Genomic DNA, 25,923 nt, shown 5'->3' with positions numbered 1-25,923 from the left:
TCCAAGGAAGTAATAGTGCTTGGGGAGCCACTAGCAGCCTCGTGGGTCTCAGTCGCAAGCCCCTGGCTGTGGCTCTGTGACTCCTGAGCCCCCCAATACTGCTGGATCCTCTGTCGCTGCTGCACCTGTCACACCCAGAAGACTCCCCCAACCCCCGCCCCAGGAGGTGAGTCATCCCAGGAGGAGTGAGGATGTGCAGGTCTTGCTCCTGCATGACTCAGCTCCACTTCCTCATGGTGCCTGGGCTTCCAGCGGTTCTGTGGAACCTGGCTTCCTTGCACTGAGGTCACCCGAGTTCCAAACTGCTCTCCTCCTTGGCCTTGAACTAGCTTGTCCTCAAGGTCACTTATGTACATCCTGATTATAGTCCCAGCCTGCCTGGATGGGTGTATCTGAGGACCAGCAGCTTGCGGAATCCCGTTGGCCCCTAAACAGCACCCCAGCCCATCTGTCCCCCCAGCCCAGGAGCCACTTCTTAGATTGGCCAGCAGGTGGCATCAGGTGTCCGGCCAGCGACCAGGACCTTCCTGTGTACTTTCCCTGAGGCACTATCATCTGGGGTGCCCTGGAATCCTGACTCGACCCTCTCAAGTTGGACTGGTTTGCTCCCCCAATAGGAAGCAGAAGTGAGGAAGAGAATACACAGTCTCTGGAATTTCCACTCTGCAGAGTGTTAGGTAGCTCCCACCCTGACAGGTGGCATGTCCCAGGAAGCTACCCTGACTGCAGGGCTCCTCAGAGCTCTCAGATGCCCTCCGACCCCAGGGCTGCCTCCAGGTGGCCACTGTCTATTCTTGTCTTGTATCCTTGAGCTCTGCGGGGCCCAGGACGTCTCTCACTGCGGTGTAGCAGTCAGGTGGCTGTGACTTGCCCGCACGTCAGTCTGGTGTGGTAGCTGGAGGCTGGGCCTGTGTGAGGGTGAATGGGTGAGGAGCTGGGCTGAGCAGGAGAGCGTAGAGGGGGACAAGGGATGGTGAAGACGGTGAGCAGAGCTCCTCCCACGGAAGGGCAGGAGGGACTCCCCTCTAAGTCCTGAGGCCTAGCAAGGGTGGGTGGACAGAAATGACATTCAGAGGACAAGAACTGACAGACTTGACTGGCTAACCAACTACAGGATGAACATTGGTAAGGTGACGGCTTATTAGCCACCATGGCCCCAAAGGATAACAGTGAGGAGACAACAGGTCACTCCATGAGGTCTGACTATCCACGTCTCTGAGTGTCTAACTGCCAGCTCCTACACAGCCGTCAAGACCCAGCTCAGATAGCCCTACTTTGGGAAGTCCTCCCTGTTGCTTAGACTCTTCTGGGTACTTACTTAGAGTCCTCTGGGTACTGGGTACTGGACCTAGCATGGTATTAGCTCTTCAGGAGTGGCAGGCTAGGTTTGAGAGCCCTGGCAGCTGAGGATGGCCGCAGGTAAGTATTAAGGTAGTTGGTCTGCCCAGGTGTGCCCATGTAGGTGTGTGGGTGCCCAGAGCTGAGGCAGGTCAGGACTCAGGATGGAAGTTGGCCTAGGGGCAGCTACCATAGGGAGAAGGCCAAGGTCTCGACAGAGCCATGCCAACACCCACAAGGGAGGGCCCTTGGCATCTGGTCAGGTAAGAAAAGAACAGGATTCTACATTCCTGAGTTAACCCTAGCCCAGGACTGACTCCTCCCCCAACACTACCTGAATGAAGGCTTAGGGTAAGCCTTATTTACCCCTGGTAGAAAGGTAAATAAATGGCCATTCGGCCTAAGGATGGAAAGTTACACTCAGGGCCACCCCAATATTATCCTGAGGGAAGCAGTCATGAAAGGATGGGAAATTCTTGGATCTGGTCAGGACTGTGGGCTAAGACACACTGGACGCCATCCTGGGCTATGCTCTGAGTACTAACTTGGAGTTGCAGAGTCTATGGTTCCACTGGTGTCGAGGCTAAGCGCCCTCTCCAGGGCTTGGGCCTCAGAGGGGCACATGCAATATGAGAGATAGGTAACAGTCACTACCCTGAGCAGCTCTTGAAATCCTTTGTCCACACAGACATGCGGATGCTGTGGTCAGCTCTCACATCCCCCACCACCAGCACCCGTATTTCCAGAATGACCAAGGACCAGTTGTAAATTCATGTCAAAATGCTTTTATTTTTATCCAGGCCCCACACCGCTGCCCCCACCCTATCTGTGGCACAGGCTCTCCACGTGGCTTGCTGAGCAGGGGCCTCCATGTGCTTGTGACCCTGGGCTCCTCAGGGAAGGCAGTAGGTTGTATAGTTATCTTCTAAGGGGCAACATCACTGCCCTGAAACCACACAACCTACTACCTCACCCTGCGGGGTCCACGTTCTGAAGGAGGCCCAGCCGCTCCCCGCCCACCCTGGCCACAGGCTGCCAGAGCCATATGGCACAGCTGGCACAGGGCAGGGGGGGAAGCGGAGACAGTGGCTCAGCAAGAAAGGCCTGTACCCACCAGATGGATGAGGGACGTCTCCAGTGTCTGGACCCACCGCCCCAGGGACAGCGGCCTACAGTCCAGCTGCAGGCTCTGTCCACAGGGTGCCCGAGCAGGCTAGAACCCTCCTCTCTCTTCCTTTATGGAAAAGCTGCCTTGTCTCTATGTAGATGGAGATGCTGCTATTCAACAGAGGCCTGCCCTCGAGCTGGCAAGCCTGGGCATACACCAGGTCTGGAGTGTGCGGCAACTCTGGAACAGAGTTGAAGGTGCAGTCCAGACCCTTTCTTCAGGGAGGCCTCTAAGGCCAGGCCTCATAGCCTAATATGATGGGGTCAGGAGAAGGAAAGCCGCTTCAGTGTGGCCAAGGGAGAGGAGGTGCCCTGGAAATACCACACGTCTGCACACCCCCACGCCTCAACCCTTACAGATAACCAACAGACCACAGAGGGACTGTCCAAGGTCCCTGTCAGACATGGCAGCCACTACCCCCTGCGCCTCCCTCAGCCTCCCAGGCCAGGCTGGCGTGGCGTCCTCTGTAGATATTGCAGCCACTTCAGGAAAGACAGTAGATTGTATAGTTACCGCAGAGCGGGGCAGAGCCCAAAACCATACAACCTACTACCTCACCCCAAAGGCCGTCTGTCAGTCGGTGTCGAGCTGGATGCTACGGTGTCTGGAGATGCCTCCTAGAGGAAGAAGAGCTGGAAACATGGTGAGGGCCCAACATGGCCAGCGCGGAGCTAAGGGGTTCCCCTCAAACAAAATCACCAAGCAGAGGGGATGACGGAAGTGGGGGCGGGGAGAAAAGAGAAAAAAACTGATCAATCACTAGGCAGGAATGGCCACAGTGGGGGAAGGGTGTCACTTGTCAAATGCCAGCCAGGTCCAGGGAGCTTTCAGCATCCACCTGGCTGAGACCCAGTCTCAGGATGGAGCACAGGAAGCGCTGGAGGCACCAGGACTCCAGCGAGGCAGTGGCCTTGGGCATGCACCCTCCTCTTTCACAGGAAGAGCCCCTCCTTGAGGGCTCTGGTTCTGTCTCTGCCTCCCCCCAGGGTGGCCTGAGCTGACCTTGCTACGGAAGGCTCAAAACCATTTTTTTCCTTGTGGGAGGCAGCCTAGCTCCCCATGGTGGCCAGCTGGGCGGAAGTGCAGACCCTGGCTGGACACTGGTGGCCAGTCTGTCCTTGGCGACTAGCACTTCCTGAAGTCAGCGGGGGCTCTGTGTTTGGCTCTGAGCTTGGGACTCCCAGAGCTTTGGACAGAGCCCAGCAGGGAGGAAGACCTTGTGAGGACAGGCGGCCCGGTGTGGGTCTTGCCACTCACTGTGTAGTGGGACAGGTGAGGCCCACTCTGGGACAACAGTCAGCCTGCACCGCTCACAGCCACTAGCTTGCAGGGGACCCTTGGGCAAGTATACTGTAAGCCCATCTTATAAGCAAGGCCTACAGCCTGCCCAGCTGAGCAGCAGCAGTGTGCTGGAGCATCCTTCCCACCTTGTAAGATGTGTCCGTAGCTCTCTGCTCCCGGGTACCAACGGAGTCTCGGAGACTCAACGGCAGGCCTCCTTCCATAGTTTTCCTGGGCAGGCACCAGGCTGGGTGGAGTCATCTCCTCCTCCAGCTGTGAGGTGGGGTCACTGTGAAGACACAGGCTCTAGCCCCCAGGTAGCTCTGCTCTCAGGCCTCAGACAGCAATGCAGAGGGAAGCTCAGTGCCCAGTACCAGAAAGCTAACCAGCTTTAGTTCTCTGCACGAACCCTAGCACCTGATGCCACACCTCCCTCTCCCTGCCAAGGGTGACAGGAGCAAGTCCAAGGACCCTGGAGCTGTTAGGCTTAAGTCCACACCATGCACCCAGATCTGGAGTTTATGAGGCAGAGTGGACTGGGAACACGGCCCCAAAGCACTAGTGTGGCCTGGACCTACGTGTGTGGGCACTGTCCAGCCCTAGAAGGACATCTATGTGAGCCTCAGGGGTGCTATCCCCTGCCTCAAGCCTGTACCCTTTTACTAAGAGACAGGTCACATATCCCCAAGGATGGTCCAAGCAGAGCTAGCGAGGCAGGAAGGCATGGGAAGAGTGGCTCATTCCCACCCCCACCCCGTGTTCCTATCTATGATGAGTGGACCAGGTGGGAAGGCGGAGGTGTCACTGACTGGCCATGGTTAACCTTGTCAGTTCCCAGGATGCACCTGGACATGGGAGAATGACCAGAAGTCACTTTTGCCAACGCCATCTGAGCCTTTCAGAAACACCTTGAAGAAAGAGAGAAGGCACACCTCGTCACAGGCCTCTCAACATTTCGGGTTCTGCCCCTGGCCAGCAGGATACAATATTGTAAGCAGGGTTGCCTGGGAGGTCTGGGCTGCCTCTCACTGGGGACCCTCGGGGATTCTCGGCAGCTCCTTGGCCAATGTAGTTAGCAATCAGCAGGAGGCTGATACATGCCACTGTGACAGCCCCCAAAAGTGCCTGTCCTGCCCCTGCTCCTGACCACCCTCCCCGAGTCTGGGCTTCATTGCAACATGCAGAACTCAAGCTGTAGGAATAGTGGGAGACAAGCATCTTGGTCCCTCCTTGACCATGGCCACCCCACCCTGTGCCTTAGCCCAGCCTGGGAACAGATGTAATTCTGTTTCCCTCATCTGTCCTTCTTTCTCACACTAGGCATGACTCTCCTGGCAGGTGGTTCTCCATCAGTGCTGGGATCACACTGGAGAGCTGAGTAATGGTGACAGGGGACAGAGAGCTGCCTTTGAGGTCCCCAGAGAGCTCTCAGGCTGGCTGACCTGAAAGGTGTGAGCTGAAAGGGTAGCAAGGCTGTGTCTCAAAGCCAGTGATGGATGGAACTGCAGCTCCCTTAAACCACATCCAGCCCAGGTAGCCCGATGTGGGGGTCAAAGCTCATCATATCACAGTGCATCATGGGTAGATGAGATGAATCCCCCGGGGGCAGTCTGCTGGTGGGAGGCACAGGCCTCCAGGTAAGGGCGTCTACGCTGAGGTCCTGGAGCAGTGGCAGGGTTGTGGTTCTGACCCTAGTCCTTCTCACTCTGAGGTCTCCCATGGCTCCCACTCTTCCGAGGAAGGACAGTGAGGCCCTACTCACCACAGGGAAGTCGGCTGCATGCAGAAGCTCCTGCTTGGCACCACTTCCTGACCTGTTTGGGTTTAGAAACAAAAGCAACAGTCATCGGCTTCCGAAGGGAGACAGCCCAGCCCCCAGATGGGCTACCCTGCTAGACTACAGCACAGTGACATTTTCATCCAGTCTGTCTGCTGCCTGGTGACACTCTGCAGCAGGCAAAGGCTTGGATGGAATGGCCTCTCAAACCAGCTGGCCAGAGACTATGACTCAAACTTCGTCCATGGTGGTCAAGCATGTCTATGTGGGTGGTCAGCGACCCATGTGGCCACTGACTGTGGGGCCTGAGAGAAGCAGCGCCGCGAGGGGACAGGCTTATACTCTCCCTCAAGTACACTGTGGTAGTTAACTGGACCCCGGAAAGAGTTAATCCTCTCTCAGAGGTTGTCAGCAAGATGCAGCTTCCCAAGATAGGACAAGTGGGGCCTGAACTCTTCCTCCTGAGAGCTGAGAGCCAGAGAAGGGACTCACTGGACTACAGACTTCTTCCATGAATCAAGTCACTACCCTACTTCCCTTGGGCCCATTCTGGCCAAGGCATCACGGCAGGGCCAGCAGAAAGATGGAAGGCCAAGCAGGGACATGGTGGCAGTGAGGGAGCAGCCCAGCCAGCTGAAGGGCTCTGGAGCTGAGCCTGGGGTGCGGAATAGAGACAAGGCCTGCTTTGGATCTGCCCATTGAGCCAGAGCAGTTTGTTACAAGCCTTGCTATTCCTGCACATCTCAAGGAGAGGAAGATGAGACCATTGGCTATCGAGGGTGGTGAGGACACAAGGGTGGGAAAGGCCCTCCCTCCCTGACTACCAGCCTTGCTTGTTACCACCAAGATGGCCAAGCTATCCATCGGACACCCTTTCTCTGATCCTTTCCACAGTGCCTGTCAGCCCCGCCCCCAGCCCACAAAGCAGCAGAATGCCCTGGGCAAGCCTCCTCTGCTCTCCTTGGCCATCTCCCAGGTCCTCCCCACCTCCCGGCTTTTGCCCTGGTCTGTCCCTCTGCCGGGAACCACTGACCTGTGGTTCCTGTTCCTTCCCACAAGGTTTCTTCTCCCCAGGGGGCCTCACTCTGCCCAGGGTGCCAGTCTGGCGAGGCTGACCCACAGGTGCCTGTCTCAGACCCATTTCCCTCAGGTGTCTCTCCATGCTCTGGTGGCAGGCCCGGTTACCATGGCCACTCAGTTCTTAGACAACTCTGCCCTACACAGGGGTACACTGGTTCCACGAGACTCCGGAAGGGTCACCTTTTCTTGGTCTCTGAAGCTGAATGTGAGTGAGGAAAAGACCCAGTTCATACTCGAGAAGTGTTCAGATGTGCCAGGATTAGCTTGACCACTGGCCTCCACCCTGGGGGATGGGACTCACATAAATGCCTCCTTTCTTAACGGGTAACAGGGAAGGGGTCCTGAAACAAACCAAAGGGATCCAGTGGGGCGAGGCTGGAGGAGGGCCAGTGGCGGGGCGGGCAGTGCACATGAATGGCGATCCTGAACAGGTCGCCAGGGAGTGAGCAGTCAGCAGGCACCCTGCCATCTGCCAGCTGCCAGCTCCCAGCCTTGCCCTAGTCCTGCAGTGTCTGCCCATGGGCAGGGTGCCTGGGGGAGGAGCCATGCTGGCCAGGACAGGTGCGCCAAAGGCCTAGGCAGGCAGGTGGCCCTTTCAGTGCTGGGCGGATGTCTGGAGGGAGAGAGGCAGACAGACGGTGTCACCCTGAAGTCACCTCAGGCTTGGCTTGGGGCCACCAAGAGCCAGACCCCCCCCCATGGCAGCCTCCCCCTCCTGGTCTCCCTGATTAGGTTTCTCCCATAAAGCCGCCAGTGTCTCTGCTCAGTAGGCCGTGCCAACAGCGAGTCTGGGAACGGTGGGAGGGGTGGCATCCGGCTGGGCAGAAGGCGGGTCTCCTCGTGAACACGGCCCATAAAGTTAGCAAGATGCATGCTTACTGACTAGGCCTGGGTCAGTGTGCCCAGAGGCGGGCCATGCCTACTGAGGAGTCTCTTTGGTCTGGCTAAAACAAGCATGTTAGGGGTGACCAAAATCTCAGTCACTGAGTGAGGCCTTTGTGTAAACTTGAGCAAAATGACTAATGTGATCGCTAGAGACATTACAAGATCATATTTGAACAAAGATGACCCAGGTTTGCTCAGTGCCCTGGCTTCAGACTGGACTGCTCTGACAGGTCCATGGGGAAGTACCCACAGGCTTGAACATCCTTTTCCAAAAGTGTACCACAAGGATGCAAGGTCAAACCTGGAGCTAGCATCTAAGTGCCTCGGACCTGGCTCTCTCTAGCCCTACACACCTCACACTGATCCCGAGGTGGATTTGACCTGCACTGGGCTTTGAGCAGACCCGAGAACTGCGGTACCCTGGTAGCATGCCCACCCCTAGAATAGAGGTAATGAACACTGTGACCCATAGCAAAATTCACGAGAGAAAAGGGGAGACTCAGGGTCTAGAGCCTGGCTGGGAAGGCCCAGATCTGAGCCTAGCCCTCTTCATCTAGAAATAGGGTCCGAGACAAAGTCAGTCGGCAGTTGGCTCTGTGCCTTCTCTGGAGGGCTAGTGAGATAGCAGTCTGGTATGGACAGTAGTGGGAATCATGATGGCGTATGCCTAGGGCAAAGCACCGAAGGCCCATGATACACTGGGCAAGGCCCTTGCGGGGCCCTCCTGCTCCCTGCACTCTGCCTGGGGCTGGACATTTAGCTACAGGTTACCAGCTCTGGCCATTCATCCGCAGATATTCCCCGACCCAAGCACTGTCCAGGACATAGGAAGGTGCGTGGGAAATGACTTCAGATGCCACACTGTGGGGCACATACTCTGCCTGCTTGTTGACTCCCTCTGGACCTGGCCCTTCCTGGGGAGATTTTTCTCATTCTAGGAAGCCTATATTCCAGGACCCCGGGAGGTTCCATCCTGGCCTGGCACATGGGAAAACACTGGTCTGGGCAGGTGGGTTTTGGACTGCAGGGTTTCCCTGGAAGGGGACATGGCCTGAGCAAGCCTCACTTCATGGTGACAGAATGTTCTTCCTGGGAGCTGTGAGAAGAAAGAAGCCTGGGGCTGGCATCCAGCTAGCTCCTAGATGGGACAGCTTGGCCCTACTGTCTACACATGGCTTCTTGCTATCCCGGTAGAGGGCACGGGGTGAGGCAGGGCCATGGAGCAACCCCCATACTGCCCAAGAGTCAAAGACATTTTACCCCACACCCTTCCCTGCTTCCCAGGGAGCTACCCCCTAGCTTCTTTTAAGGACCTCCCCACAGGGGTGGCGCGGCTGTCTGGGCATTCCTGGCTCCCAGAGCTTGCCCCGTTTGTCCTACCTTGGGAAGCTGGACAGCACTGTATGACGGTGACCCAGGGACGCTGGGGGTGCTGTGGGCCTGGATAGCGTCATTAAGGCAGCACTCTGGGAGGTGCTGCTTCTGATCTCTAGGAAGGCAGAGGAACCGTGTGACAGGGAAAAGAAAAAGTTTCTTGTACCTCAGACCCCCGGTGGCCCACTGGGTAGCCTTGCTCTAGCAAGCACCTGGACTACTTGATGACATCATAGGTTACCCAGGCCAGGAGACAGACTGGCCGCTGTGTAACCCTGGCATTCTATATCACGCTCAGCCAGGGATCCCCAAGGTCCCTGGACAGGTTAAGGGTATGAGGAGCATTTGGAGGCCAGAGGCTTTTCTCTCAGGGAGACCTAACTCAAATCTACGCTTGTTGATGGCCACATTCAGGAACCTGGTACCGCAGTACAGACATCATTTCTAGAACCATCCATGCCGGCCCAGCCCCTGCCAAGGACAGTGCTGGTGGCTGGCTTTTCCCGACTCTGATGTGCAGCCTCCTCTGTTTGCTTGGTGGGTAGTAAGGCAGAAGTGGAGCTGGCTAAGGGGCCAGGACTCCCAGGCACCCTTGCCAAGCAGCTGGTTGTGCCAAGCCTGGGGCAGCCATGGCCAAAGCCAAGTGGGGGTTGGGGGAGCGCTGGTCCTGGGCTCTGTCCAGGCCACTCGGGGCAGGCAGGAAGCAGGGGTCTCCTCCTCTCCAAGGCTACCGCTTGTTTCAGCTACAAAATGGCTGAGGGCTGTGTCGGCCATTTTGTGGCGCCCTTGGAAGACAAAGGCTGTGGAAGCCAGAGGGTGGGACCAGTGGATGCCTGGCAGGGAGGAGAAAGAACAACCTACCAGATCAAGGCTTTGCCTTGGGCCGAGGCCTGAGATGGTCTGGTCAGAGAAAATAGGTCAAGCCATCCCCTTCCAGAACTCTCCTCCCACCCAAGTTCCAAACTGGCTCTGGGCTTCCAGAGACTCCCACACTTCCCCTCAAGGGGCTCCAGGTGGCCCACGGTGACACCTCCTAGGCCTGAGCTCCTCTCTAGAATCTACAGGACATGTCCTTATCTGCCCGGGTTGGGAGGCCCCAAGCCAAGGGGCTCAAGTGCCATCCTATGCTCCAGGAACGAGTGGGCTAGATAGTTCCTTCCTGTCTGGGGCCAAGAGGTCAAGGGATCAGTTGCCAAAGCGGCCATCAACAGGACGGATGCCAGGAAGACTTTCTTCAGGAGCATACGCTACCACTATCCCTACTTTCTACGGATCCAACTAGAACAGCCCTAGCTTTTTCATCTCGTTCCGGCTGCTTCTTAAACAAGTGACCATCATCTATTCAATTCCCCTTTCCGGCTCCTGGCCAGGGGTCCCTCTGCCCCCTCACCACAGCTGGTCTCCAAGCCTCTCCAGACAGAGGGCAGTAGACACTCCAGAGGGCTAGATCAGAATTGCTTTGTGCCCCCTCCCCATCATAGCCTCTGCTCTATTCAGAATCCAGTTACACAGTCGGGGCAAAGAAAACAGCTCTAGGGGGTACAGGTCTCACCTCAGGCTGCCTCCTTTGGACCTGTGCAGAGCAAAAAATCTGTGTGGAGTACAATCCCACTTCACAGGTAGCCAGTCTGAGGCCCAGGGGACAGGGACGCTACAGTCATGGAAGCCACCTTGCAGGGTGGGTGGGCCATAGGAGAGATGCAACTCCCACAGCCAAGGGTTTACGACGGGGACCAGTCGACAGGAATCCAGGGCAGGGCCTGTGACAGAACAGAAACAAACAAAAACAAGAGCGGAATTGAGAAGAGTCCGCGTCATCTTTACAGGGTAACACTGCCATGGTGACGTGGCAAGGGAGAGTGCCACCAGACATCACCTGTTCAGCCATAGTGGTCCTGATAATGCTATGGAGTGTTAACGGCATGGTGGCCTCTTTTAATCACTAAGGGCTTCTCCTCAGAGGGAAGCCACATGGTTCTGGCTTCAAGTCCCTAGCCACTCAAGAGTGCTCTAACCTTATGGGCCAGTTCTGGGTACACACTAAGGACCCATACGTGTGAACACAGTTTAGGGGTGGTGGTGGTACTGGGGACTGAACCCTGGTCTCCACCATTGAGTGTCATCTCCTACCCTTCAAAATTTTTATTTTGAGGGTCATGCTAAGTTTCCCAGGCTGACCTCGAATTCATTCTATATAGCTCAGGCTAGCCTCAAACTTTTAGTCTTCCTAAGTAACTAGGCCTTTGTCGCGAGGCCCAGCCAATGAGAGCATTTGGTACCTTCAACGTGCCAGGCACTGTTAAATTCCTTACTACTAGGGTTCACTTTGTCCTCATGACAATGGGATCCTTGGCTAAAAATGGTGGAACACAGAGAGGCTGTGACTGTGCCCTCCACCCCACCCTCAGCCACAGGACAGCATGGGTGTTTTCATCCTCCCGTGTTTTAGGGATAAGGAAACAGAGAGAACTCAGGTACATTGTGACGGGTCACTAAGTTGCTCAGAGGGATCAGAGCCTCTCTGAGAGCCTCCCAAGAAGCTCCCCATCATGGAAGGCCAACGGTGCCTTCCTCAGGGCCTTTCAGCTTCTCAGGAACGTCTCTCTGGAATCATCCTCACTCAGCCTGGCTGGCAGGGGGTCCTTAGGAGCTGGAGGCTAGAAGACTACATGAAGACAGAGCTGGTGCTGGACCAAGGCTAGGCCTTTGTAGGTTAGCAATTACACTGGAGCCAACGACCAAATGCAAGGTATTTGTAAGACTAAATAAAGAATGTCCTGGGGCTGGAGCAATGGCTTAGCAGTTAAAAGCACTTTTTGCTCGTCTAGAGAAGCCTGGTTGTATTCCAAACATCGCGTGGTCGTTTACAACAATCGGCAACTCCAGTTCCAGGAGATCCAGTGGCCTCTTCTAAACTCTGGGAGCACACAGCATAAACGTGGCTCACAGACACATATGGAAGCGAAATACTGACACACATTAATTGTTTTTTTAAAGAAAATTTTTTGTTTGCTTGGTTTTTGTTTTTTAGAGACCAAGTTTTTCTGCATAGCCCTGGCTGTCCTGGAACTCACTCTGTAGACCAGGCTAGCCTTGAACTCAGAGATCCACCTGTCTCTGCCTCCCGAGTGCTGGGATTAAAAGTGTGTGCTGCCACCACCAGGCGAAAAATCTTTTTAAAAATGTCCAAAGCCACAGAGAAACCCTGTCTTGAAAAACCAAAAAAAAAAAAATGTTTAAGAGATCTGAAGCTAGAGCTCTGAGAGTGGGGTGCCTGGATAGCAAGCCTCCAGCCCTGGGCTCAATCCCCAGCACGCTATACCCTGGGTGTAGTGGCTTACACCTAGAATCCAAGCACCCAAGAGGTGAAGACAGGAGGATCAAGAGTTCAAGGCCACCTTCAATTGCGTGCAGAGTTCAAGGTCAGCCTAGGCTAGAGACCTTACCTAAAAAACACACTACCTGGCTATTAGATAAATCTGTGTCCTCCCTCACCCTTCAGAGATCTGGGGCAGCTGGTCTCCTGACTGGGAGTGTCAGACCCTGGGAATCTGGAAGTCCCATATCTAACTTCCAGTGTGCTTCTCCTTTGGTTGTCCAGCCCACTGACCCCAAGACTCAGTTTCCCTCCGAGACTGCGCAAGGCCATGAGACCACCACTTGCTGGGTTGGTGGTCGGCTGAGGTTGGCTACTTGGCTACTTGCTGGGGCCAACACTACAAGCACGGTAGGGACCATGGCTGGCTAAACATGTAGGGGTAGAGCTCAAAGCCAGGGGCTTGCCTGTGCTCAGACCTCCCCGGCCCAAATCCAGTCTGGCAGATTTCATGGGGTGCAATTCCAACCTTGCCAACTAAACCCTAGAGTCCCAACTTTCCATGGCTTCCCAGTCTAAGCTGATGTCTCAAAGACCCCATGGTCCAGTATGCCCAGGACACAGGGGAGATGGGGCTAACTCGCTCCACCAGAAGGGATCCCTAGAAAGGAGAATGGGATGGTAAACCCCCATATTGTGTATTGGGGGGGTGTCTCTGAAACTGTCACTAACACCTGCACTGAGTAAGCACCTACTGTATACATCCAGTGCATCTTATGTGCATGGAGCTAAGTAGGGACTGGGTCATGGACCAGGAATGGGCACTCACCCCAACCCAGCCCATTCTTTTCTGTTCCGGACCCTTCCTCATATGTCTTGGCCCAGGAGCCCTCTGGGACTCCCACCTTTGTTCCTGGTGTCCTGCACCCACAGTCTCCCATACACATTAGCTCCTGGGACTCAGAAACTCGGGCACATTCCTAGCCTGAGCCCTGGTGAAAGGTACACTGTTGGACTCTAGAGGTTCATCTATGCCCATGGGACAGTGGGGGGTGTGTGTGTATTAAAGGCTGCCTGGGGCTAAGATGGGGTATGACAGGCAGGTCTGTCTTAGGGTGGGTATCCCGGAAAGTCCAGGATCTATTAATCAGAGCCCCTTGGCCAGGAGCTACTAGGTCCCTAGGGATACCTGGGCCAGCTGCACTCTTGAGGTAGTTCAGGTGTTCAGAGACTCGGTCTCTCTCTCCCACTCTGTCCTATCCCATCTACCGAGTTCTGAAATCCCCCCATACACACACCTGTCTATTTACCCTACTTTCAAGCACTGGCTGACATCCTTCACCTCAGGTGCAGACACAGAGACTAGGGTTGTGTGTGGCAGTTCATCTACACCAAAGCACAGATAGCAGAGGGATCCCAGGCCCAAATACGGATTTCTCTAGCTTATACAAGAAGGCGTGGGACCCTGCCTACAGCCTGGGTGATGAGACTGCCCTTGACCATGGCCACACCAATTTCCTGGATCTAGATTCATCTGGGTAGGTCCAAGGCTATACTTGGCATCTGGCTCTTTGCAGGCAGGGACAAGTGTGAGCACAGCTCCCAGATCCCTCTGAGCACTAGAGGCCCAGGTTCCCAGTTCTAACTGTAAGGTGTCCAAGGCAAAGGAAACAGGACCTTTACCACTGAGTCTCAAGTAATACTGCAGATATTGTATACGTCCTGAGGTCATCTCATTATGCCCCCAGCATCTCCTTCTTGATGGCTGGGGCAGAAAGATGGCCCAGTCTAGGGTCCTGGGTGCACCTGGATATGCCCAGACATCCTAGAGTTCCAGAAAGAGGCTGGCAGGGGTTGAGGCTGCCCCGTCAAGGCCCAGCATATGCAAACCTCCAGGTCTGTGTGGCATGAACCTACAGCAGTATCCAGGAGAGCTGGGGAAGGTGGCCCTGAGTTCCATACATAACCAAAATGTTGCTCTGACCTGGGCTGGACACGGGTCCTTGAGCTTCAGAGGTCACCTGGGAGAGTTCGAGAAGAGGCTGATGCCTAGAAGGAAAGAGACACCTGTTAGGTGCAGGGGTACATCCATGAACACTCCTTTTGCATTTGTATCACTTCCTACAAACACCAACCTGCAAGGGCCCACAAAAGGCCTTGGCACAGCTTAGGAGACACTTGGAACTCAGGGTAGCTCATGGCCAAATGTTGGGGCTCAAATCTCATAAAGTCCTGGGCCTACCCCTCCTACAAGGACCTGGTCACGAAGGACCGAGAGGCTGCATGGAGGAGCCACACACAGAGCCATCCCTGGAGGGAATGTCACTGCCAGAGTTCTGGCCAAACTGCTGGCACTGGACCCCTGGTGGGGGACACAGCCTGCCAAGGGCAGAGTGGGCACCCTGCTCTACCTAAGTGATATAGAACAGGTCCAGGCCTTCAAGTGGCTAGGTCATCCCAATCGATGAGGCCTCTGCACACCCTCCTCAAAACTAGCTTGAAACCACGGAGCCCTACACGTCTGGGCTCCTAGATACAGACCCTTGCTCAGCCATATGAAGAAAGAAGACAGCACAGCGCCACCCACTGGACAGAGGCAGATACAATGCCTCAACCTGAGGACTGCCTGAGCAGCACCAGCAGTCACAGATGCCAACTGGATGGCTGAGTCGTGGAGAGCTGATTCTGAGCCTGTGGAGGCTGGCTGAGGGGAGGCTGCGATCGGGGTTGCAATCTGGCTTCAGTGTATTGCACAGTCTTCCCCTGTCAGGGAACCTACAGTTTCCAAAGACTGTCTAGCTCCCTGGGTCTTCCCCACTGAGCTACAGGTATTTAAGGATCACCATTCAGCTCCTGATCTCCACCAACAAGTATCTCTGCCCATTCTGTGGGCTGGCACACTGAGGCTTAAATGCTAACAGAACCTATCTGGATAAATGGCAGGTAGAAAGGAGGTTGGAGGAGAGGGTCCAGTATGCCTACTGCATGACTGGGCTGCAAGAGGCTGTCTCAGAGCTAATTCTGCCCTCCACCACAGGCAATCTGTCCCTGCCGGATTCCATCTGCTTCAAGAGGACAAGTCAGGCCATCACAGCCTGCAGGGCAGAAGGCAGGGCTGAAGCAGGGACCCAGAATCCTTGGCACTGTCTCCTGTCCTGTCCTGGGCAAGGATCTCTTCCACTGGTTGGAGGCCAGGATGAGCCCCTGAGGGGATGAGGGCAGGGTAGGCCTGGCAGCAGGTAAAGTCTCTGAGGGGAGGACTGGTCCTGGCTTCTCTCGTGGACTCCTGTCTGCCAGTATACTATCATCTCCAGGACTATTTCCGACCGAGTGATGGAGTGAGATCTATGCCCAAGTGGGGCAGACCGTACCTATGTATGAGGTCCTCCGGGGTCTTCTGATACACGTGACTGGCTTTTCCTTTCCTGGGAGGCTCTCTGGAGCAGCCATGTTCTACAAGACATAAGGAAATGAAAAAAAAATGAGGTGTCAGCTTGGCAGGTCATGTAGCTTGGACAGAGAAAGGTCAGAGGTAGTGTGGCCCTCCCTTCCTTGGTTACTCCCACAGCCACCTCTAGATAAGACAACCCATGCGCTATTCACTGTGGCCTTGGCACCAGAGGCCTGGAGTTCCAGGTCACAAGAGACAGAGGACAACACAAGAGAGCCAAGCCTGGCTTTAACCAGTTCCAGCCGGCCAGGAACCACATTCCAAACCAACTCCCTGCCAAGGCTCCTAGGCAGCCAAATCACACAGAAGACCTAACCTCTACCCTAGAGTCCTCTGTGACTCTAGGGGAAGGGCTCATGGGGCTTGGCTTACTGGTGCCTGGCTAAGATCCTCCCTTAACTCCAACCCTACTGTGGTACCCACAATTCCCTGTGGGCAGAATGTCCTCCAGCCACCATAGATGACCATCCCAGTTTGCACTGTCAGGCAGCACTGGCATTGGGAGTCCCTCTACCTCACCGCACAATGCCTGTACTGCCCCTGCAGACTTGGGATCGTTCAGACAGGATGGCCTTCCACTCGCATTTATCGCTGGGCCTAGCAGTGCCTGGCATCCACAAGTGTCCATTACCTGCCTAACTCTGGGAATGACACTGGGGTTTATGAGGTATAAACAGGACTTTGGGGCATTACCAAGAGGTAAGTAACTTCAGTTGTCACTATGAGCCGAGAAGGGGGGGGATAGACCAGTATTGACAACAGGACACCAAGACCAAGAGTCAGCCTTGACCAGAAGGCCTCCCAGGTTCCCCCCTCATCCCTACACATCTGGGTGTTTTGGCCTTGGACAGAATTGCCTGCTTCTCTCCTGCCCTCCTGAGTCCACCATGGTTCAGGCATCCACACTTCCACGAGCTCTGGGTTGTAAGAAGGCTCAGGGTATCCTCTTAGGATTGTGGCCTTCTCCAGGATTTGTCACCAAGGACCAGGGGCTACTCTCTCATGGACAAGTCAAAAGCAGTGAGGGTTGTCACCTTGTCCTGCTTAGATAAGCATTATCGCCAGAGAGTGATTTTTCATTAAACTCTCTAGGACCTAGAGGGACTCGGGATTCTTTCCTAACGTGCCAGGCCCTGAGGCCCACTAGGGACTGCTGGCATCCCTCTGTCTCCACAGGCTGCTAGCACCCACAGGTGGAACTGGGAGCCCATGAGAGCTTCATGCCATTCTTCATCCACACAGGGCTGTGAAGGCTCCAGAGAAGCCAGTGGGCAAGAGGGAAGAGGAGAGCCCAGGGCTGGGGCTGCTAAGTCCAAGCCTCCGACCCTATCTTTTGAGAAAGGACTGTCCTGTACCCTTGACAGCTAAACCCCTCACATCTCTTCTTTTGGCATGGACCAAAAGTAAAACCCCCTCCACTTCTGGGCTCACAGTGTACAGATTACCCAATTTAATGATCTCAGGACAGCTGCCTGCTGTTCACAGATCTTACAGCCTGGACAGGCAATCCCATGTCCTAACCTCACCAGGGGAACGTGGGCTGGACCCATCTCTTGGGCTCCAAGGCCTCTCTAGGAAAAGAACCATAGGAACATTGAAACCAGTAAAGCTTGCACCTCCTTGGGCTCAAAGAGGGGCATTTCCACAAACAAAATGGTGGGGTGCCCATAGAGACCGCAGAAGAGCCCCCCTGCTTTCTAAACAGCACAACTTCATGCCTCTAAACTAGGGTCACAGGTATAGGGCCAGGTGACATGGGATTAAGATGGTCAGCTGAGGGAAACAGAGATGTTGATCAGACCCTTGGCGGGGCTGAGCACAGCCCTATAGGGTCAGTGGCTGAGACTACACAAGTTGCCTCGGGCCCACTCTGGACACAGGAAGGCCTATGGCTCCTATGCTGACAGTACAGGGCTCCGGCCGGCAGTCCAAGAGTGGTTCTGAGAACCCTGGTTCCACCCTTAGTAATGCAGGAATGTACCTGGCTGTAGGTAGTTGGCAAGCTGTAGAGGGCTTTGCAAAGCTCCCTCTAACTTCAGACACTGGCCCTGGGTTTAATCCCTAGGAACCTGGGACAGGGACCTCACTGGGATCCAAGAGTGGGCAGATACTACGTTATCTACCATAAGAGCCTCTGAATAAACCACAGAGGTACACTGCCTCCTCTCAGGCTGATGAGTCTCCCAATGCCGTCCCTCTGTCCCTTAGAGCTTACCCTCCATAGCACAGTTACTGGTGTTCATGATAGTACTAAATTTGTCAGGCCAAACACCAGGCAGGAGGGCCCGGAGTCTCGGGCCAGCCCCACCCCAACCTCATTCCTACTCATACTCACAACCATACAATTACGTTATGTATCTGCAGGGTCCAGTGGGGCCATGACATCCATCTAGGTTGGCAGAATGGCTGTCCCAGGGTGAAGTCCTGCTTTATCCAAAACCAAGAAGCCACAGAATCTCCCAGGTTGTGTGGCCTTCAGGAACCTGTTTTCTCTGGGCCAAGCTTTTGTATCTAGAGTGGCCACTTATACCTACATTTACATGGATTTCATAGGTCAGAGAGAAAGCGACTGGGTGGGAGCCTCCACCAATCCACCAGGTGTTCTCAGTGGAGTCTCCCGCTGGCAACCTCCAGTTCCCATTAATGTCCAGATGATTCTAAAAACCAAGCCACCGCCAGACACACAGTCATCTGCACTCCCACCTGGACCGCTTAGGTAAGTCTCACAAATGATGCCACTGTTTGTGATGTCAATGTAACAGGCCTCGGTTCCGGTTCTGGGGGAAAACCAGATGTTCTTTTCAGATAAAAGACTCAGAACATTATAGCTAGCACACACAAGGGTCCTGTCCTAAAGTGGCACCGTTGCTGTGGTCATGAGCTATCCGGACACGGGACATTGGCCCCATAAAGCTCCTACGGGGTCTGCTTCTGTTAGAAGTCTCGTACATGCTGGCGGATGGTGTTAACCGCTTCCAACGTCACACCTGTTTTGGGAATGCCTCTATTTGGGGAAGAAACACGTAGTGGTAACTTAGGCAGGGTCAATTTTTCTCTGGACAGATGGTTTATTTTGTCACTTCAGTATTTTTTTTCCAGTGCAAAAGGAACAGTATTCATGAACCAAAATGTCTAGGACACAAAGGAAAAGAGAAAGCAGAGGCCAGGTCTGGCCTGACCTACAACCCAGCTTTGTGTGTGTGCGCGTGCGTGCGTGTATGTGTGATGTATACATGTGTCTGTGTATCTACCTGTCTCCACAGGGGTTCCTGTGTGTGTGTGTGTATGTGTGTTTCCATCAGCCTGCCCTCATAGTGGTTCCTATGTTTCAGGAACCTGGTGGGCTGTGCTGGGCACTGCATGAGTGCCCACCAGGTGACAGCGCCCTAGTACCTGGCCTGGGGAAGTGGGTGGTTGCTCCGAGTGTCCTATCTATGCAACAGACACCTGCAGCTTTGTGGGTCAGTCCTCCTGGTCTCTAGGGAGACTTCAAAAATCAGGGCCTCAGGTTGAAGCTCAGGAATGCTTTCAAGCCAGCGACTTAATCTGGACTCTAGAACCTCCCAGCTACCCACCAATATCAGAGCTAAAATGAGGCAGATGGAGACGCTGAGGCCCAAGGCTTATGAGGAATGGGTCCCAGGATCACAGTTCTCACCCACTCGCCAACAATAAGGTTGAGTGCGCACGTGTTATATAGTTATAACCAAGCTACAGGACAGCTGCTTCACTGGATGAAGACACACTGTATCTGTTGATCACAGGCCCCGGAAGGTGAATGGCAGACAAGGTAGCCACAGTAGGACTGTCCTCTCTGCAGGAATATGCAGGCCTGTCTGAGAGTTAGGAAACCACCTTTATTGAGCTGTAGTTCCATATGTATGGATCAGCCCTAGAGAACGCTGTGTTTCACGGCACTGGAGAACGTCCCTGGGAGAGGTCCCAGTCAGGTGCCGTACATGGAGGCATGGGGACCTTCCTTCTACAGCCTTCAGTCTCAGAATGTTCCCCCAAAACACACCCAATCCAGGCTGTAAGACCATGAGCGGTTATAGCCACCCTGCCCCAGGACCTCCCAGTGTAGACACCGGGGTGAAAGGACCACCGGGGTTGTAAGTCCACAGTATGGGTGTTGAGTACAGGGCTCAGAGGGCTTCGAGGTGGTGACACAGGGTCCCAATAAAATGAAAAAGGGTTGTGGAGACACAAGGCTAGTCGTGAGTTCCGCCAAGACTTGGGCACAGTGGCACACACCTTTAATCCCAGTACTCTAGGAGCAGAAGCAGGTAGGTCTCTGTGAAGTTAACAAGTTCCAGGCTAGCTAGGGCTACACTGTAACACCCTGTCTGAGAACAAACCACAGCAGTACATGTTCCGCTAAGGTGACTGGCCTTCAACTGAGAACGGATGGGAGCCCTCTTTCAGGTGGGAGGGGCAGGCAGTGGTCTCCTTTTTAGCTGCCCACTAAGGTCCCTGCGGCTGCGAATAGAGGTACAGGCTAGGATGCTGTTTGTGAGAGTCTGATCTCGTAGCCCTTTTCCCTCGGTCTATAGAAAGGGGCTGGGTGAGGTTGGCGTTCTCTGAGGCCACCCAGATACCAGATGTCTGAGCACGGCACTGAATGAAGCTTGATCCCCTTTACGGTGCCTCCTGCAAGAGCCGACTTGGAGCTCAACTCCAGTAGACAATGTGGAGGCTGGGCGTGGGGGCAGTGCCCACGGCCTCTTTCCCTGGTCTCTAGGGCATGGGGGGGCCCAGAAGGACGGGTCATGGAGGCAGTCAGAGGAGCCAGTCCGCCTGGTAGTAAACCACCAGGCCAGGCTTTGTAATTATCCGGGCACTTAAGCGCCTCTATCTTGTTTCTCCCTTCCCTGGGGAAATTTCCTTCATTTCCTTCACTTTCCTAGTCTCCTGGATGTCTAAATCAGCCCAGGCCAGGCCCAGGATGCCGCTCTCTCCAGCTCTTCTGGCATACAGCTATCAGGTTGTATGGTTTGCACGCTGGACAGTAGCCACCGGAGGCCACCGTCCCCATCTAAGTTTCCTCCCTGCCCAGGGCAGAAGACTGAAAATGCCATCACACCCACCCTTGGAGGTACAGACAGCATCCTCATGGGCCACTTTCCCTGGCACAGGGAGGGGACAGTAACCCTTGGAAGTCTAGGGATACGAGGCTGGGGTGGCACCTGAATGGGAAATCAAACAGAGACAGTATCAAGAGAGGGTGCGTGAACGCATGGGCAGTAGCAACTGGAACACGTGGCCTGTTTTGCTCATCTTAAGGACCCTGCACTGGTACCACTCAGACGCCGCCCCAACCCCTCCTCTCATCTAGTTCTTACACAGAGTCTGAGTCACTGTCCCTATTGTGCAGATGAAAACACTGAGGCACAGAAGGCAATGCCAGTGGCTTGCATGACTCAGATGGCCTGATACCAGCAGCTCTCTGGTCCTGGTGTGGGACCAACGTGGGTAGAACTCAGTAGCCTCAGTAGTACCAGCGCCAGCAATGGTCTCTCACAAGCAGCCCACGTGGAGGTTACCCCCAAAGTCCCCCCAGAGCCAGTGCCAGTAACTACACCCATACTCTCTAATTCAGCTTCCCGATTCTGAAGGGGGTGGCATGCTATGATGCCCCCAGTATAAAGGTCAGCCAGGTTGAGCTACTACAGACACATTTAGCCCTGGAAAGAACTTCACAAAGCCACCGTCTGTGTCCCTTTCACGGGCCTCCCCGCCTTCCTAGAGATGAACCCACCGAGGTTTCAAAAGCTGGATCTCATTTTCAGCCTACACTGCTGATCTCCGGAAGCCTCTCCAGTCGTTTGCAGAGCCCGCTGGCAGGACTGAAGCCTCCTGTCGCTGCCCTCACAGCCAGGTCACTGGGTGCCAAACAGATGCCGAGGGCTCTGGCTGGCTCGTGGCCTCTCCAACCACCGTCTCCGTTACATTCCAGGACCAGGCTCCCTCAAAAACCCTTCCTGAAAGCAAACAAAACCCGGGCCTGAGAACCAAGGCCCCGTCTTCTTTTTTATTCCTCGCCCTTCCTCCTTCTTTTCCTTCCTTTTTAAATACATCTACAAGAGACGCAGGGAAAGTCGCTGGCCCTCTCGTGTTACAGATGGGTAAACCAAGGCCCAGGAACAGGAAAGGGATCCAAGGCCCCATAAGTTTGATGGCTGGGTGGGAGTTCCGGAATCCAGGCAGGACTGATTCAGCCACACAGGTTCTCTGGGTCATTCAAATCTCTGTAGGGATAGTCTTTGGCGAGGACGGACCAAGTACTGATACCGTAACTTGCCAAGACCCAAAGCGTCCCCAGTGTTGAGCAGGGCCCTGGACCCACCTGATATTCCCCTGATGGAAGTCAGCCAGTGTGGGCAAGGCTGAGACCCTTGGGCTCCCTGGCACAAACTGAGTGGTGTTCAGTAAATGCAGGAAGAAGTCTCTGGGGAGGCCTTGAAGCTCAGGGGCAGGGCTCCAGAAAAGCAGGCTGCTCTAATGGAAACCAGTCAGTGGCTAACCCCCCCTCCTTGGTTTCCATGGGGACAGGATAGGAGGTGGAGCTCTGGCGTGGCTGCTGCAGCAGATGTGGCCTGTACAGGGTTGGGGGGGGGGGGGTGGTGCCTGGCAGGGAGCCCTGGGACGTGGCAGGAGTAGGGCTGGGCGCAGGGCCCTGCAGCCATAGCCCTGACGGTCAGCTTTAGGAAAGAGATCGGGGCGGTGGGTCCACCACCTTCAAGAAGTCGCCTGGATTCCTCAGGTGTTCCAAGCGCATAGCCTGAGCCTCCTCAGAAGGGATCGAGCCAGTGGCATCTTAGTGAGATGAACATATCTGCATTTGCCACGCCAGCCATGCTGGTGCTCAGTGTGCCTCAGGCCTGCTGGTACTTGTAGAGAGGGGGGCAAACCCCTAGAGCACCACATGGTCCTCTCCACTGTGCTCTGGATGGTGCTACTGGGTCTCCTCCCACAGGCACACTTGGCCTGGTAGGCTGAAGGACCTAAAACCTGTGCACTGTGGCCATGAAGAAGAGAGGGAGCTTGGCATGACTCTGGTGTGCCTGAGACTCTGTGGGCTTGGGGATTCAAACCCCCAGCATGGGCCACACTGACTGAAGGCTGGCTGGGGTTCTTAGAAGGCTCCCTTGCTCCCTATGGTGACACAGTTCCTATTCACCATAAAGAACTGGCCTTTAGGAGACCACCATGACCTGGGACACAGCATCTAGGTCCAGAGTCCCAAGTAGCTCCCTGTCTCAGGGCCACAGGGGAGCAACGACAGCACCATGTTCTCTCCTTCTTTCCCACTGTCACCCTGAGTGTGACTCACAGCAAATGAGACCATGAGTTAGGACAATGTCCTGGACCCTTCAAACCTGCATGCACCAGCGTAGAGGTGTTGGTAGTTCTGTTAGGGAGGGGTCTTCAGCACCCTCAAACCTACATGACCTGGAGCCCCACCCGGGACAACTCCTTTCTGCAGCAGAATTCCAGGCTGCAGGAAAGATCCTTACTGAGGTTGGGTGTTTGAGGAGAACCAGCCAAGGTCAGTCTCCAGCAGGCAGAAAATGAACAGGGGTCGAAGATCAGGTTGTTTAGCACAGCCATGGAGAAGATCTAGGCTAGGGTTCTGCTACCCAAGCTGTGTGGCTGTGAGAAAGTTCCTTGGCCTCTCTGAGCCTGTATTTTCTGGTATAGAAAAGTTGATGTCCACCCCTCACTAGACTAGGACTTCTTCCACAAAGTCAGGAGGATTCTAACTAGTTCGCAAGGGTTCTGGTCAGATGCTGAGATAAAATCTAATCGGATAGATTAAAGTTAAAAACGGACACACTTTAAAACACGGCCATGGTTTTTAAAACGCATGCAAAGTCCTAGCACTTTGTAGGTACTCTGCAGAATGGGAGTCACTCAGCGTAAGACATGTTTGTGATAGCCAAGCTGCACTGGTGCTCTCTGGGAAAAGCCTACTGTGACCAAGCTTTCACCTGAGGCAAGGCAGGGGCTTTCAGCTGTGGAGATCTCCATCCAGGCCCGCCCACCTGGTCTTATCCCCTTTTGGTGGTTGGGCACTGACTATAGTGGCCATCCATGCCTTTCCTACCCTGGTACCTAGCTGTGAGTCTTAGTTGCGTTCTTGGCCTTGGGAGTGCCCACTTTTAAGTGCCTGGCATGACCTCTCAGCTAGATGGCCAAGAGAGTCACCCGTTCAAGAGTGTCCACATCTCAGAGCTTTCCCAGGGTGCTACAGAACTCTGGATGCAGACCTGAGATCCTCTGGCCCCAGCCCTCAGGATCTGAGTCTCCCAATGTGCTGGCATTAGGCCTGAGCAGGATGGAGTGTGTCTCCCTGACACTAAGACCTCTGATAGCAGCCATGTTGGACTTTGAAGGGTCCACCAGAAGGTCACATGTACTGCTGGTAGATGAAATAGGTCATTAATAGGAACTCTGAAAGCCTAGGCCCAGGTGAGGTTCATCCCATGTGCCCCGGCAAGGCGAGAGCAGGCAGGATCCCAGGATCCCTCCTCCCACGCCTGAGCCAGAAGCATAGGCACACCTACCCCAGGAATCCCGGGCAGGGCTGGGCACCCAGGAAACTGGGCCAGAGGTTCCCGCACATACTAGTGTGGCCAGGCTACCTCCTGAGCACCCCAGCTCCAGCCTCGATCCCCTACCCAAACTCAAAGTTCTAAAGCCTAAAGTCACAAGGCCCAATGCCAAGGCTTCTTTCCCATGGCCCACCCACAACTGCGACCTGTCAACAACCCTGCATCTGGCCAAATGTCCCATCACATCACAGATCTTTAACCTCCCAAGAAGCCCGTGTGTCTGATGTTCTCCCATTTCGAGAAGGGGACGTTGAGGATGAGGTGAACAAGTACCTCTCACTTACAAATGCGGGCTTCCTAGATCTTCCTACTGGGACACAATGAGGCTATAAAGACAGCAACTCATGGGCTTCCCGGCCAAGAACTCCCATGAGCTTCCTCCGGACTCTGAGACTGGTACTATAACCCTCTCTTTAAAAACCAAGCTCCAAGACCTGTGAGGAGTATGGGGCAGGCTTCTGTCCCATCTCATTCAACCCTTCAGTTGCCTGATGTTCCTGACAGGCAAGCCCTGCCCTAGGCCCTGCATGTGTGCAGGCATACACAGACCTGCCCGGGAAGGCCCAGCCCTGTGGGTGGCTCCTTGGAAGAAGGCCCCTAGCAGCTGACCAGCAGCAATAGCAGGACTTCCGGGCAGCTCCCCGCCCTAGGGCCCGCCTTTCTAGATTCCCCACTCTGGGCCGCCATTTCCTCTGCTGGGCCCAGAGGCTCACTCTCATTCCTCCGGGTCTGCAAATGGCCGGCGCCTGGAACTGTCCATCCGTTCACATAGGGAGAAGGTGGTCGGGGCCTTGCCTGGGTCTGACTACCTCTGACGGCACTCCACCACCCTCTACCTCAACTTACCCCAGCCTAGGGATGGGGGCTCCTTTCAAGCCCCTAGGGGCAGCGATGGGCTGTCTACTGCAGTTATTGCAAGGGTAGACAAAGGGCTCTGCGATCCACTTAAAGAAGAGAGACAATATCTAAAAGACACTGCCCACCTTGGTGGAAAATGCCTATTACCAGTACCCAGGTCAGGTCTGAGTGCTAGCCACCGGGGGAATACAGACACTCATATATGTGTGTGCATGTCACACACACACACACACACACACACACACACACACGCCTCTGTGCATGTTTCTCTGCAAAGACATTGTTGCACATCCATGTTCCAACCTCTACATGTATGGGGTACAGGCCAGTGAAAAACTATAGCTGACCCATAGTGACTTTGGAGGAAAGCCCATTGGGCCCCGATTCCTGACCTAACTGCTCAGCTGGCTGGATCTTTCTGATTTTCCCTCCTCTCTGGGTGGAAAGGAGAGGGGAGTCCTGCTTTGGGAATATTCCGAGGCTCCAAAGTACCACAAGGAAGCAATGACTGGGCGAGGACATGCTCCGTTAACTGAGCTTTCTGATGTTGGGTAGGCCTCTGTTCCCTGTTCCCATTATAGAGACAAGAAAACTGAGGCTCACAAAGTGAACTGACTTAGAGCCAGAATACAAAGCCAGCCCAACTCGCCTCACCACCCTAAGTATGTGCTCTTCCAAAAGTGGGGAGCCACCGCACCCCTGGCCCAAACAGTACACGACATGACACTGTCACCACCCTCTTGCTCTGCCTTAGTCTTCACGGTGCCCAGTGCAGGAACA

General features: G+C 54.7%; 1 protein-coding gene across 1 annotated transcript in view; it reads right to left on the bottom strand.

The window, feature by feature from the left end:
• Positions 1-2,113: 2,113 nt before the first annotated feature.
• Positions 2,114-25,923, bottom strand: part of LOC142844075 (uncharacterized) — a 34,916-nt gene continuing 11,106 nt past the window's right edge. The window contains exons 3-7 of the mRNA XM_075962391.1: positions 15,591-15,672; positions 14,204-14,268; positions 10,456-10,663; positions 8,910-9,018; positions 2,114-5,601 (exon numbers count right to left, since the gene is read on the bottom strand). Coding sequence (XP_075818506.1) covers positions 5,542-5,601; positions 8,910-9,018; positions 10,456-10,663; positions 14,204-14,268; positions 15,591-15,672 — 524 coding nt within the window. The 3' untranslated portion in view covers positions 2,114-5,541. The remainder of the gene's footprint in view (positions 5,602-8,909; positions 9,019-10,455; positions 10,664-14,203; positions 14,269-15,590; positions 15,673-25,923) is intronic.

This window comes from Microtus pennsylvanicus, chromosome 2 (genome assembly GCF_037038515.1).
Source record: "Microtus pennsylvanicus isolate mMicPen1 chromosome 2, mMicPen1.hap1, whole genome shotgun sequence".
Lineage (NCBI taxonomy): Eukaryota > Metazoa > Chordata > Mammalia > Rodentia > Cricetidae > Microtus > Microtus pennsylvanicus.
This window is presented reverse-complemented; position numbering and strand designations above follow the sequence as displayed.